This window comes from Solea solea, chromosome 6, assembly GCF_958295425.1.
Source record: "Solea solea chromosome 6, fSolSol10.1, whole genome shotgun sequence".
NCBI classification, from domain to species: Eukaryota; Metazoa; Chordata; class Actinopteri; order Pleuronectiformes; family Soleidae; genus Solea; species Solea solea.
Window position 1 is genome coordinate 13086387 of NC_081139.1, and position 14900 is coordinate 13101286.

Consider the following 14900-nt stretch of genomic DNA (forward strand, 5'->3'; position numbering starts at 1 on the left):
ACACACATAGAGACAAACAACCATTCACTCTCACACTCACACCTATGGTCTATGGAGTGTCCAATTTACCTAATCCCCATATTGCATGTTTTTGGACTGTGGGAGGAAGCCGGAGAACCCGGAGAACATGCAAACTCCATGCAGAAAGGCCCTTGTTCCAACCGGAACATAATTGTATTGAATGTTAATGTTTTGGTAAATGCTTTCATACCATTGTCAATGTCTGTAGTAATCATGCACATGGATGTAATGTTATTTTCAGGTTCAGAAACAAAACAGATGACCCTGGAGTTTGGGGTTCTTCATCAAGTGGAAGGAGATTTCTCAAAAAAAGTCAGTGACTCACTCACTCACTCACTCACTCACTCTTCTACCGGTTTTTAGAGAGTCCAATTTGCCTAATCTCCAAATCTGCATGTTATGGACTGGGGGAGGAAATCTGAGGTTGAAAGTCAGGGATCCAAAGTGAAAATTAATCCGAACTTGAAGTGACCTGCAGGATGAGAAAAGGATAAGGACTGACTTCAACTGAAATGCAAACATTGATTACATAGAGGATAAACTTGTAGAACATATGGCCAACCTTTTTAACATTTAATTTCTGTCAACGCTAGTCATTTTTTATTGTGACTAGTATGAATTGCAGTTGCGGACATCTGTAACGTCATTCTTATAATCTGAAACGTACTAGTCGGTTTCAGATACCTGTAATTCAGTTTCTACTAGTCAGAATGATGGTTTGTTTTTTTTGTTTTGGTTTGTCATTATAGATATCTACAATTCAGTTGCGGATATTCCAGTTTAATTCCATCTTCACATATCTACAATGTCATTATGACTAGTCACAATTCAAGTTCAAGATCTGAAACTTTAAATCAAGATATCTAAAAAAGGACAATGTAGATATAATTATCTAAATGTAGATAATTAAATATAACTTGAATTTGAATTGTGACAAGTCATAATGACATTGTAGACATCTACATCTCTAGACAACCTGGAATTAGCAAAAGCTGAATTGCAGATATATGTCACGTCATTCTGACTGGTAAAAACTTAACTGCAGTTTTTGAGTAAGAATGACGTTGCAGATATCAGTAGTCAATATCCTGTCTACCGATTAAATGCTAAAACCTCTTTCCATAAGAGCAACAATGATGCATGTATACGAGTCACATAGAATATTTGCAGTGTTTAGTGTCTTATCTGATACTACTGTTTTATGCTTTATTTATTTTAGGTTTCATGATTATAAAATAGGACATGCATAATGCAGTTACTCACCAAAGTCTCTTAAGTTTACTTAGCTTGACTTCGGACACACAATGTAAGACCAAACCAGTCCAGACCAATTTTATCCAAAACTTTGGTCCACTGTTTGGCTGGCCCACTTTAAGCCTTATCCAACCAAATCCCTCTCGTGTGGGGCGGGACTATCTGTGGCCAATCGGAATCTAGAGTCAGTGCGGGATCGTCGTGTAAACTCGGCTCCGACGATAAAAACCGAGCGGTCACGTTTCTGCTCCTCCCTCTTTGCCTCTGTCCGTCGGCCAGGTTGCAGCAGCACTACTCACCCTGCCGTGAATTAAACACCAGAAAACAATCATGTCTGACAAACTACCATTCAAAGTTGGTGAGTGTCACTCGTTACCTTGTTCAGCTTCTACGTTTGAAGTTGGGCGGCAGTTGACAAGCTAACATCCTGTTTAAATGCATGCTAACGAGCGCGCCGGAAGACCCGGGCTTTGCGTAAAACCTCAAACACAGAAACGGAACGTATGTATTCTCTGAAGTGTTTGGTAATTACATTGGCGTTAATGATGTCAACTCTCGCTTGTCTTATTGGCGTAGTTGACAGAATGCTAACTCGTTAGCATAATGTCAGCTGCAAGCTGTTGTTTTGAGATTAAATGTGCACGTCTTTTGTGCGTTACAGTCATCGTGGCTAATAACTCGTAAAACTAAATGTTTCGATAATAGTAATTTACAGACTTGTTTTCAAATGTATGAATGAAATTGTTGCGATTTAATGCTGTTCGAGCCCCGAGCCCGTTAGCGTAAATGACATCCACTGCCTCTGGATGTTGTAGTTTACTAGCCTAGCCCAACGCTTTACGCACTGTCGCTTTGGTCTGTCATTGCAAACTACAAATCCCCATGATGCTTAGCGCCCCGCCGCCAGAAGTGATTTGAATGGAGCCGTCAAAGACCATATGTTCATAGTAGTGCTACTGGCACTACACGTGGTGTTCGTGTGCAGACATTAGTACAGCGTAATGCATGTGAATAAAGGTTGCGCAGAGTAAATGTTTTAGAAACAAATCTAACTTTTACTTTATTGGTCAAGTCAATTTTAAGTTATCTCGATCTGTTTCGTCTTTAGAAATAATATTAGTGGGGAAAAAAGAAATGCAAATTGACAATTGTGCATTGATAAATACGTAGCGTTTACTTTTTTGTATTATTCAATTAAATTGTAATAAAACCATAATGTAATAATGTAACTGGTAGCAAGGCTATATGCATTAGGCATCTGGTTGGAAGCAGAACAGTTGCACAATATGTTAACAGATAGCTCTGGGGCAAAGTCAACTCATCATTCACTGGGCGTGTTTAATGGATGTGTTATAAGAGTGCAAATCAGTACCAGGTATGTCATGCACAGACAAATTTCTCCCCAAGTTCTGATACTTTGGGTTAAAGTGGTAAATAAAATGAGTTTGTGGAAGGACCAACATTGAAGTGTCATTGCCTTCAAAGCATTAAAGCACATGTGGTAAACATGCAGCTCATCTGTCAGTGTTGCAGCTGTGTCATAAGGTGGCAGAGAGATACTGGTGGTGGTCTACACTGAGATTCAATAACGAATGGAGGATTTAGAGGGATTAACCACCACTGACAGTTAAACATGAGCATGTTTTGTTTTAGTTTTTCCTTAGGTGCAGGATTCAATTTGTGTATACAACCATTTGTGTATATAGTAATGACTGTTGAGTCTCTTTTTTTGGGAATGTGAGCAGTCTCTGCTCCATACCCTCTGCTCTTAAAAATACACTTGTCACATGTTGGTTATGTTGCATTTCAAAGTAACTGCCTTAGGGTCTATTCTCTTTAAAACATTTAAATAATTGCCCAGATCACATGGTTCTCTGTACAATTCACAGAAGCACTCTTCTTTCTGTAAATTGTCCCTTGTGAATCACAAATACATTGAGTGGGGAAAGCAGATACTTTAGTTTGCAGTTAACCTGGCTAACGGGAGTATCAGTTCAGGCACTGCTTTGACCTCGGTGTGAACTAGTGTTCATAATCCTCACTCTGGACTGTGCCGACCTGTGCAGGTTTAGGGCGGTCACAGCAGCAGAGCTGTGTTTGAACAGAGCCTTTAGTGGTGGAGGAGGGGTCAAGGTGAAGGGGGGGTGGGTTATCCTGGCTCCATCCAGAGAGATACCTGCACCACTATGAGGCCTGTAGCTTTAAACCTGTACTGCACTTACTACTTTCTAGTATCTTGATCATCTATAGTTTTAAGAGCAGATAATACGATTAGTGGGTAAATTAGTCAGCTGGTAAATATCAGTCTGGCATTTTCCCTGCTGTGCTGCCTCTGTGGTAATGTTTTTCCACATAAACCCACCTTATTGTAGATGACAAGCTTTTGTCTTCCTTCCTTCTGTTTTTTTTTTTTTTTAAATCTTTTTTTACAAACTGTTTTATTTTCTTACATTAGCAGGAAAAATGTGACTTCTGTTTAGTAACAGTTTTTTGTATGCTTATTTTACAGACCTTTTTCACAGGACCTGTCATTACCCTGTAGGGCAGCAGCTAATGATCTAACTGATTGGATGTTTGGTCCATAAAATGCTTAAACATTAAAAATGTAATCATTGTCTCCTAGACACTAAAACTACGACATCCTCAAATGTTCTGATTTGACCACAAACTAAAGATATTTATTTACTTTGTTCTTACAGTAAATGGGAGGAGCCAGCATATATTGACATTTCAATGGGTTAGCTTTTGTTTGTGGTTTTAAGAGTACATTTATAATTGAACTGCTAAAGTCTTTCCTCAATGTGTTGTGAGATATATTGTTTTATCTAAAGTAAAAAATAATATTTCAGTGGATGTAGGAATGAACAGCTCTTTGAACATATTCCTGTCTCTTTCTCTTAGCTGACATGACCCTGGCTGAATGGGGACGTAAGGCTATTGATATTGCAGAGAATGAGATGCCTGGTCTGATGAAGATGAGGGAGATGTACGGTCAGTCTAAGCCCCTGAAGGGCGCTCGCATTGCCGGATGCCTCCACATGACCCTCCAGACAGCTGTGCTCATTGAGACCCTCATTGACCTTGGTGCTGAGGTAACATTTTCAATCTGCTTCAAGTTTGGCATCTATTACTGATTCATGATGTGGTGATGATGCGGCTGAAAGTGCAGGAGGATTTTGCGTACAGAAGTCATACTTGACTAACTTAACAATGCAGGGAGTGCCATTCACCCTGTTATGAGTTGATGAACTGAAATAATCTTGGGAGACATTATTTGAAGCTTGAAATCCTACATTGGGTTTCTTTAAGTTTGTTCCAGGACAAGAGACGTTGGGTTAAAATGTTTGATTAACGTTCAAGCCCTAGGAGAATGAGCATTCTGTGTAAACAATTGGACTAGGACAGGACAAATCCTAACTTTGTTTTTTTAAAGTCTGTTATGCACTCTTGCACAACATTGTGCGAGACCTTTAGTTCCATTGAGACTAGTAATGTATTTTGGTTGAACATTGTCTGGTCTGGGCAAATACTAAGACAAAAAATAACCTAATTTCTTAGTTAGCATTTGTCCACATTTACTTGGCTTGTGACATGTAGGTGTTTTTATATTCTCTAATATTAACATACACTTGAACAAACTTTGGTTTGAGTGATACAAAATCTTTATTGTCATTATCGTAGTGCACAATGAAATTGTCAATGAAAATCTCTCTCTCTCCAAAAAGGAATAAATATATATTTGGTTGTGGATTAATTCTGACAATGCAGTGTGTTAAGGCTCTTATGAACACTGCTTTTTACTAGGATTGCTCCAGTTTAACTTCATTATCTTCTGTGATGGACAAGTGTCTTTGTAGCAGTGGTTGAATAACAGACAAGTTTATTAATTCATTAGAATAAACGGTCTGTGGGAGTCTGGGATTTTTTCTCTCCCGTCACTGTCTCAAGGCTAACCGGCATGTTCTGTAATCATGTTTTTTTTTTTTGTCCGACTTTGACTGGTCTGGTCCTGCAAGAGCCTGCAGCCTGAGAACCAACAGAGAATAACAACCTGTCCACAGCCTGCTTTTTATTATTTTTCTTTTCTTCCTCTTGATTTCATTTATTGCTGATGTACTGATGCACTGGCCCACTATAAATAACTAATGCTCAGATGGTTTGATGGTTTTGATTTTATAGAACTATGATATATGTTACTGTGATGTTTCTGCCCCTTGAGGCGTTGCAGCCCAACTGTCTGTGTTGTAGCTGTGTCATAAGGTGGCAGAGAGACTGGTGGTGGTCTGCACCAAGGCTCTACAACAACACCGAGGACTTGAGTGATTTGTCACCACCAACAGTTACACATTAAGTGTAGCTATAGCTGGAAAGTTCAGTTACCCATTATAGCTCACATAACACTCATACCTGTCAATTTAATGGCAGAAAATTCAAACTGACTCTGACTGGTCTGGTCCTGCAGGAGCCTGCAGCCTGTGAACCGACGGAGAATAACAACCTGTCCACAGCCTGCTTTTTCTTCTTCTTTTCTTCCTCTCGATTTCATTTATTGCTGATGTACTGATGCACTGGCCCACTATAACTAATGCTCGCATGGTTTGTTGCCTGAACCTGATTTTATAGAACCATGATATTTGTTATACTGTGTGATGTTTCAGCCCAACTGTCTGTGTTTTAGCTGTGTCATAAGGTGGCAGAGAGAGACTGCTGGTGGTCTGCACCAAGGCTCTACAACAACACAGAGGACTTGAGTGATTTGTCACCACCAACAGTTACCCATTAAAACATAACACTCGTACCTGTCAATTCAATGGAGGAAAATTCAAGCAAACTTACCATGATTATTTTTCTGTTTCTTGGCAAGTGTGATTTTAACTAGTTAACTAGTTCCTAGGGCCAGACGGTGGTGTAGTGGTTAGCACTCTCGCCTTGCAGCGAGAAGACCCGGGTTCGAGCCCCGGTTGGAACAAGGGCCTTTCTGCATGGAGTTTGCATGTTCTCCCCGTGTGTGCGTGGGTTCTCTCCGGGTACTCCGGCTTCCTCCCACAGTCCAAAAACATGCAATGTGGGGATAGGTAAATTGGACACTCCAAATTGACCATAGGAGTGAGTGTGAGAGTGAATGGTTTTTTGTCTCTATCTGTGTGTGGCCCTGCGATGGACTGGCGAACTGTCCAGGGTGTACCCCGCCTATCGCCCGATGTAGCTGAGATTGGCACAGCACCCCCCGCGACCCTCTGGTAGAGGATAAAGCGGTAGATGATGACTGACTGACTGACTAGTTCCTACAGAACTCTGTAGTAACCAGATTACGCAAATTCAGGAGGAGTTTTTTGGGTATGTGTAACTCACCCGAGAAGTAAATAAATTTAACTCTTCCTTTTTCTATCAGGTTCAGTGGTCCAGCTGCAACATCTTCTCCACTCAGGATCACGCTGCTGCTGCCATTGCCAAGGCTGGTATTCCAGGTAACACACACCACCTCTTTGTTAGTGTGTCTGTAACACTTGACATGAAGGACCACACGGTATCTTTTAGTTATTTCTATCTGATAATGTGCGAAAAGGCTGTTTACATAAAGATTGTTGTCAAATTAAATGTATCCTTATTTAATTACAATTAAGATACATGGCCAGTGTATGGGAATATTCTCTCACTTGACTCTCAAAGTTAAATAAAATGATCGTTCCTCTCCCTCTCTGTAGTGTACGCCTGGAAAGGTGAGACTGATGAGGAGTATGTCTGGTGCATCGAACAGACCCTGTACTTCAAAGATGGCCAGCCCCTCAACATGATCCTGGATGACGGAGGAGACCTGACCAACCTGGTCCACCAGAAATATCCCAAGCTATTGGCAGGTCAGTTCACACAGAAACACATGATTTTAATAGGATTTATTTTTTAATCTCTTCTTTTTCAAGTTTAATTTGGTTTAACAGTATCTTTGACATGGATTAGTCATGTCTTGCTTGAAGATGCTGCTTGTTTCTTGTGAAATACATTTATTGATAAACTGGCACTGAAAACCAACATTAAAAAGGGAGGGGGTATAAGAATTTGGCGCGCTAAACAAATTTCCTGCTGGTTTTACTCGTCCGGGTTCACTACTTTAGTGACGGCAACATGACCATAAATTCAGGAGCAGCCACAGATTAAAGTAAAGTTCTATATTCAAGTGTCCACAAAAGGAAAAAAGTGACTGGATATTGATCATATTATGTAATTCTGTTATTTCTGGATTGACATGTTTTGGTTTTAGTTTTTTTTTTTTTTTTTGTTATTGCATATGCATATTACTATGATGCATGATTTTCTGCCCCTTGAGGCGTTGCAGCTCAACTGTCTGTGTTGTAGCTGTGTCATAAGGTGGCAGAGAGAGACTGGTGGTGGTCTCTACCAAGGCTCTACAACAACACTGAGAACTTGGAGGGATTTGTCACCAAACATGCATGTTTTTTTTTAACATGTTCTTGAATTATCCAGTACAACATGCATTATGTTCAGACCAACCACCAAGATTGTATGCAACTTGATACCTGCAGTAGGGCATCAACAGAAAAGCCGATGTCTCGACGGCAGTGGCATAAGTCGACAAGTCGTGTAAGGAGTCGACAGGATGCATGTTTTTTTTTTTTCTCTCTCTGAGATTGCGCTTGTGTACACAATGCAATCTCTCTGATTTAATTGAGAGTTGGGTACCCGGTTGCCACGGGGAGGGCGGCTGTGACACGGTCACCACAACACACTGAGGCTAGAGATTTTTAGTGTGGAAGCAGACAAGTCTGGTGGGGGTTTGTACCCGGGGGTGGAGGCAACGCTATCAAGTCCATAGGCCTTGGAAGTTTTTTTTTTTATAATTATATATTCACATTGTGTCTGCAGGTATCCGTGGACTGTCAGAGGAGACGACCACAGGTGTCCACAACCTGTACAAGATGATGAAGAAGGGTGACCTGAAGGTTCCTGCCATCAACGTCAACGACTCTGTCACAAAGGTAACAAGCCATTTTCCACGAATGCTTTTGACCTGTTGTGAGAATATGATGAAATATTAAACCTCATCAGTGGCCAAAGTAGGACATTCTGTCTGGAAAAGCTTGACATAATGGAAGAATAAGTACATTTTTCCATTTGTCTTGTAGAGCAAGTTTGACAACCTGTATGGCTGCAGAGAGAGTCTGATTGACGGCATCAAGCGTGCCACAGATGTCATGATCGCAGGTAAAGTTGCGGTGGTGGCAGGTTACGGTGACGTGGGTAAAGGCTGCGTTCAGGCTCTCCGTAGCTTCGGTGCTCGTGTCATTGTCACAGAGGTCGACCCCATCAATGCCCTGCAGGCCGCTATGGAGGGTAAGTGATGAGTCTGTACCGAACATGTTTGTTTAAGTACACATTTAAATGTGAACCGTTTCATTTGAGTTTTTTGTTTTCAACAATGTAATCTGTAGAAGTGGTTAAATTATTTGATGTTTATAGTTATTTTTGTAATTGGTCCAACTGATCAATCTGTTGGTCCATAATATTGACCCCTGACATTGTTGTAGGTTATGAGGTTACCACCATGGATGAAGCCTGCAAGGAGGGAAACATCTTTGTCACCACCACTGGCTGTGAGGACATCATTGTTGGACAGTAAGTTAGACTCTGACCTTTTTTAAGACAAGTGGTGATGAAAAAACACCATCCACATTTTTATTGATTCTCTGTTCTGCACCATCACTAACAAGTGTAATTGTAAAGTTGGTGGGAGTCCCCGCTATATCTGTCATGCATATGTCTGTATGATCACTAAATTAATCCCCCAAAATTTTGATAATCTGTTTGAGTTTTTTTTTTTCCCCCTCTAATAACAAAAAAAAGCTCTCAGATTTTTCTGGTTTCTTTGCTCCATCTAGCAAAAATGAAATTCAAAAATGTAACTGTAAAAATGTTATGTACAAAATATCTATAGTACTAAATTGCATGCTAAATATCCTGTGTTGCTCTCAGCCACTTTGAGAACATGAAGGATGACGCCATCGTCTGTAACATTGGACACTTTGACTGTGAGATTGACATGGGCTGGCTCAACAAAAATGCTGCTAAGAAGATCAACATCAAGGCTCAGGTAAAAAAAAAAAAAAATGTTTTTTTCCCCCCATGTTAAACTGCCCAATAATGATGCATTTGTACCAAGCCTTTTTTTTTTTGCACAATGAGATTACAATACAAAAATATATTATGCACCAGATGAGACAAAACAAATGTACTGTGCAAAAGTCACGCATTGATTTTGGGACAGAATTGGTTCAAGGAAATGGCTTCTTTTCTAGAAGACAACAGGCAACTATTTGTGGAAAACTCAAATGCTCTTAACTTCAACAATAAATGTGAAGTGAAAATTCCTCTTAAACTATGACTTTAGTTTGAATTTGTCCCGTTGAATTGTCACAGCAGCGCTAATACTCCTTTACAGGTGGATCGCTTTCGTTTGAAGAATGGCCGTCACGTCATTGTCCTGGCTGAGGGTAGACTTGTGAACCTGGGCTGTGCCATGGGACACCCATCCTTCGTCATGAGCAACTCCTTCACAAACCAGGTACTGGAATTTTAACGTCTAATCTTTTTGAGATCCAGGAGATTTGATGCTTTCCCAGTTTCACTTTACAGCGTCTTAGAGCATGTTGTTGTTGCTGTGGAATAATCACTGAATGTCTCTCCTGTAGGTGCTGGCTCAGATCGAGTTGTGGATGCATACTGATAAATACCCTGTGGGAGTCTACTTCTTGCCTAAGAAGGTCAGAATGACTACTTTATTCTGTGTGTCCCATAGATATTTAGTGTTTGTCAGACAGTTTTGGACATGTACACAAAATAAGACTCAACAGATGTAAGGAATGTGTTAATTTTTTTTTTTTAAACTGGAATTAGCAGTCAGACAAAAAAAAAACTTATTGATTAAAAAATGTGATAGATAGATAGATAGATAGATGGATATTAAAGATCGTTTTGGAAAAGACTTCGGTCAGTTTAACAGAACCTTCACCATCTCTTGTCTTGCTTTTGTCTCCTCAGTTGGATGAGCAGGTGGCCGCTGCCCACCTTGATAAACTTGGGGTGAAGTTGACCAAGCTGACAGAGAAGCAGGCCTCTTACCTGGGTCTGCCCACAGAGGGGCCCTTCAAACCGGACCACTATCGCTACTGAGACTGTTCACCTTACTGGGAAATAAGAGAAGAAGTAAGGCAGAGGTGTGGCTGGACAGCTGGTGGTGGTTTGGTGGGTGAGGGCACATGAAACATTAAGTCAGGAGGCACTTTTTAATGGCCACTTTGGTTTTGGACAAATAAGAACTTTTCAAGGAAATGGACAGTTTTTGCTTGCTCTTCTCCAACAGACTTCTATACCAAATGCTAAAGAAATGTTTAACAAGTTGCATCTTCTGTTGCTTGCAGTGATCTGGCATGGCCAAAGTTAATCAAAGCCTTGTTCTGCTTTGCATTTAAGTTTAGAACCAATGAGGCTGATGTGTGTGCTAAGATGGTGAACTTTTTGTTCACTTTTTAGAGCAGCAGCTACTTCTGTGCTTCATCTGAAAATCATATCTTTAGGATTCTCCAGCTCGTCTACCTTCACACCTGCTGTCTCTTCTCTCTTTTTCCCATTCCAACTCTTAAGAAACACCATCTTGTGCTACTATGATTGTTCTCAAAGAGAATTCCTCATGTTGTCATTCCCTCAAGTGAACCCCTCATCTCTTTTTCTACCCAAACCCTTTCCTCTCGCGTAGTGGCTTGAAGAGAAAAGGTATTTTATTTCATATCTTAGTCGAGGCAAATGGTTAAGTGGCCTTGTTCCATTGTGGGTTCACATTAACACTGCCCTGTGTTAGCACTTAATAGACAAACTGTACTTGAGCTGTGAAAAAAGTGCAGCGATACTTGCCAAAGGAGCCACCAAAGCTCATCATCATGCCTTTGTCTGATTAAAGAAAAAAAAGTATTTTATTTTTGCTGCCTTGTTCTTTTCTTATGGTTTATTTAATTTGACAAGGAAGACCATGGTTCTTATGATGGGTGTAAACGGATCAGGCTGGAGGTTTAAGCGGCTGAAGTTCTTGGTGATTTCTAGCCTGAAGCTAAGAGTTCATCTGCTGTCGGTGATAAATGGGGAAAAAAAAAAAATTAAAACCAAAAGTCTTCAGTCACTTTAATGACATTTTATTTACCAAGATCATGCCTGACCCGGAGCGATGAGGCAACGACATGAAAAGAACAAATCAGTTAATGCTGGACGATAGAAATGTTGCTGAGTGAGAAGTAAGTGCACTGGATTTGACTTATGCCATTTATATAGTGTTAAATGGAAACCTGTAAATCCTCATATTCCATGATAATTACTATGACAGACTGACTGACGATGCTGTGTGATTGCATATTCTGTTGTGCGCTCAGAATGACTGTTTACATTAGTCCACTGCAACAAGAACCCCTAAGATAAGATCACCTTCTGTCCTTCACAACAGGCCAAACAGGGTTTCTATTTTATTAATATAATTGAGTTAAGTGGCTAAACACAAACCAGACGTGGGAGCAGCAGATCTGATACAGATGTTAGAGCTGTAAGTGATTTTAGGATGATTCTCCTCACAGACAAACACAACATCCTTGGCAAAATAAAAAACACAGGGATCACTGGCTCCATCTGTGAGTAAATGTAGTCCACAGGATTGGTTTAACTACACAAATCTCACCAGCAGGTGGCAGTGTCTAAACGGATTTAGTCTGTCAATGTTTTTCAGCAGTAAGTGTCACTCGGTGACTGCGGTCTTGTAAAGGTCACAGGAGGTGTATCCAGGATGTCTTTTAATGCCAGGTGTGAATGAGCTTTTCACTTTCACTGTATCTTAACCATAGATGTTAACATTAGGTCCCCTGTCCAGGGTGAACACCGCCTCTTACCCAATGTCAGATGGGATGAACTTTAGCTCCACCCACATCCTTGAAGGATAACCAGCATACAGTAGCTCACACATGTCAAACTCCAGGCCCAGGGGCCGCATCCGGTCTGCCATAGAACTGTATTTCGCCCTCGATGTCTTTCCTGCTCCTCCATTGACACATGTATAAATACCACACATCAAGTTACCTTACCTGTAAAAGATATGAGCAAGTGAAATGTGGACTTTAAAGGGGACATATTACGCAAAATCAACTTTTTAACCATTTTAATACTTATATTTGGGACTCTGGAGGCCCTACCAGTCACCAAAGTGTGGAAAAAGAATACTCCGTCATGTTTTCGTGGTTCCCCTTAGTGTAAGTATAGGCGATAAAACACTCGATGTTGAATTCCCTGCGCTTATGACGTCATAATGCGCATGTCACCGCGAATGTTACCGCCCCACCAGTAAGTTTACTTCGAGAGCTCCACCTTAGCTCCACCTTGTCCCTGCGAGAGTGCAGGCGAGGGAGGAAGAGCGGTATTATGTCAACGCGGAGGGACAAGTGTGCTGTTGGTGGCTGCACAGTGGAGCACAGTGTTTTACACAAACTTCCACAGAGGATTTTATATATGAAGCTAATGTGCCGGATAAAGTCAGCAAACGTGTGTTCGTGTGTTCGCACTAGACTGCGGCCAGCGGTCGCCGTATTTAGTCAGGGGACGTATTTCACCGACGTACAAACACACACACGTTGTTAAGAAAAGGTCACATAGATCTCATAACTGACCATTCTGACACGTCCTAATTAAAAATATTTGTTCAGTACGTCCTCCATGACCGGAGCACAGACTCAGTCTGATACAATCACATATACAGCGGCCGCTCGCCACTGGCGATCAGCGGTGCTGCACTCTCTGTGCAGAGGTGCTGCACTCTCTGTGAAAATCAGCTGATCGCCACCGCTGATCGCCAGCGGCGAGCCGCCTAAACGGCCGCTGTATGCGACTGATCGCCAGCTCCGGTGCAGACCGGTGACTATGCTCCGGAGACCTCGCCACCGCGGCACCGCTGATCGCCACCGCGGCACCGCTGATCGCCACCGCGGCACCGCTGCGATCAGCGGTGGCGATCAGCGGTGCCGCGGTGACGAGGTCTCTGGAGCATAGTCACCGGTCTGATACAGTAACATACAGCGCCAGCTTATGCAGCTCGCCGCGCGCCGCTGGCGATCAGTGGTGCTGTTCCTAAGTGTTTTTAACTGATTAACAGTTCGGCACTGTTCGGCTCGATCCTTATGTAGGACGTCTCTTCCTGTGACGGCACTCTGGCTGTTTTCTGCGCACGCTGCCATGTTGATATTGTCGGAGAACTAGTGGAGGGAGGGGGAGACGAATAGAGCTGTAAAGCGCTGTAACGAGGACAAATCAGAAACCCCCTGGAAGAAGTGGGTGTGTGTTTGCCTGTGTCTCATTTGCATGTAAAGGGACCATGCACGAAAACCGAGCGTTCTGAAAGGGGCGGGCTTAGCAGGGTTATTGAACTGCTATGATGCTTCATCCTTATGGTATTTTGACCAAGGCATGTCACTGACATGTTCATTAGGACACCAGGGAACTATTTTAATGGGGGAAATAGGGTATAATATGTCCACTTTAAGAACACGGAGTTGGAACCAGAGGGTGTGTTATACTTCAGCATATAATTGGTTAAGATGCATGTGACCACGAGCCTGTGAGTGAAATGCAAGCAGAGAAGATCAGTTAAGACTGATGTACTGTTGATTTCAGTGGAAAGTCATTAATTACTTACCCCCATAATATTTACCACTTTTCTAAATGTATGGTCTTTTGTGAGTCTGATGTGTATAGAGCTGCAACTATCGATTATTGGCATAATCGATTAATCGAGAAAATAATCGACAGATTAATCGTTTGGTCCATATAATATCAGAAAACCTTAAATGTTGGTCGGTGTTCGTCAAACCTGGAAATGATGAGGTTCTCAAATGTCTTGTTTTGTCCACAAACCAAAATGATTGACTTTTAATGATTTCTTTGTTATCGCAAGCAGATACATGATGAATATACTCACATTTAAGAAGCTTAAACAAGATGTGTATATGACTTTGAAGATTCACTTGTATGAACACACTAATTTCAAATTTGAGGTCTGAATTATTTCTTGATTTAATCTATATGGTTTGTTCTGAATTTTAATATACAGTAGCTGATGAAAGGACTTATAGTGCGACTTTGACTGACCAGTGCACACATATGCATTAAACCTGCACCAAGTCTTTACAGTGGATAAGCTGCTGCCTCCATCTGTTTCAACCTGCCTTTGTTCTCTTAAGTCTTTTAACTGGAGCTACCATGTCATTGTGTTGTCAGACTCCAGATTCACCTTTCATTAGTGCCTAAAATAAAACACTGAAGTCGCCTTTTGGTTTTCGCAAGAGGGCATTACTCAAAAGAATTTAAATTAGCCTGTCAGAGAAGCCTCGGAGTGTCAAGCAACAAAGTAAGAGTAATGTTTGCTCTACATTGTCATCTTATTTTTTTTTTTATCAGATCTTTATTATTTTACAAAGCTGCTTTGACTTGTTTTGGTCTGAAATGCTAAGTCTTCAGAGCCGTAGCTTTGACAACACAATTCGGAGCCATTCATCTTCATGACTTCAGTGCTGCAGGGCAACCCAGTC

At 41.3% G+C, this 14900-nt stretch overlaps 1 protein-coding gene and 2 non-coding genes across 3 annotated transcripts; all 3 read left to right on the forward strand.

Moving 5' to 3' along the window:
- The first annotated feature begins 1473 nt into the window (after window positions 1-1473).
- On the forward strand, window positions 1474-11261 carry ahcy (adenosylhomocysteinase). Its single transcript, XM_058632327.1, has 11 exons — window positions 1474-1633; window positions 4177-4367; window positions 6668-6743; window positions 6981-7133; window positions 8158-8270; window positions 8418-8625; window positions 8820-8907; window positions 9265-9382; window positions 9731-9853; window positions 9981-10052; window positions 10330-11261. The coding sequence occupies exons 1-11, from the start codon at window positions 1606-1608 to the stop codon at window positions 10459-10461; spliced, it is 1302 nt and encodes a 433-aa protein (XP_058488310.1). The 5' UTR covers window positions 1474-1605; the 3' UTR covers window positions 10462-11261.
- Window positions 5482-5614, forward strand: LOC131461925 (small nucleolar RNA SNORA17). Its single transcript, XR_009240830.1, has one exon. It is a non-coding gene; the product is annotated as a small nucleolar RNA SNORA17 (small nucleolar RNA).
- LOC131461924 (small nucleolar RNA SNORA17) lies at window positions 7588-7723 on the forward strand. Its single transcript, XR_009240829.1, has one exon. It is a non-coding gene; the product is annotated as a small nucleolar RNA SNORA17 (small nucleolar RNA).
- Window positions 11262-14900: the final 3639 nt, after the last annotated feature.

Bases quoted from the DNA above. Each gene is read 5' to 3' on its own strand.
- ahcy (XM_058632327.1), top strand. From the start codon at position 1,606: ATGTCTGACAAACTACCATTCAAAGTTG. The intron at 8,626-8,819 runs GTAAGTGATGAG...ACATTGTTGTAG, and splicing joins CCTGCAGGCCGCTATGGAGG to GTTATGAGGTTACCACCATG. The intron at 8,908-9,264 runs GTAAGTTAGACT...TGTTGCTCTCAG, and splicing joins GAGGACATCATTGTTGGACA to CCACTTTGAGAACATGAAGG.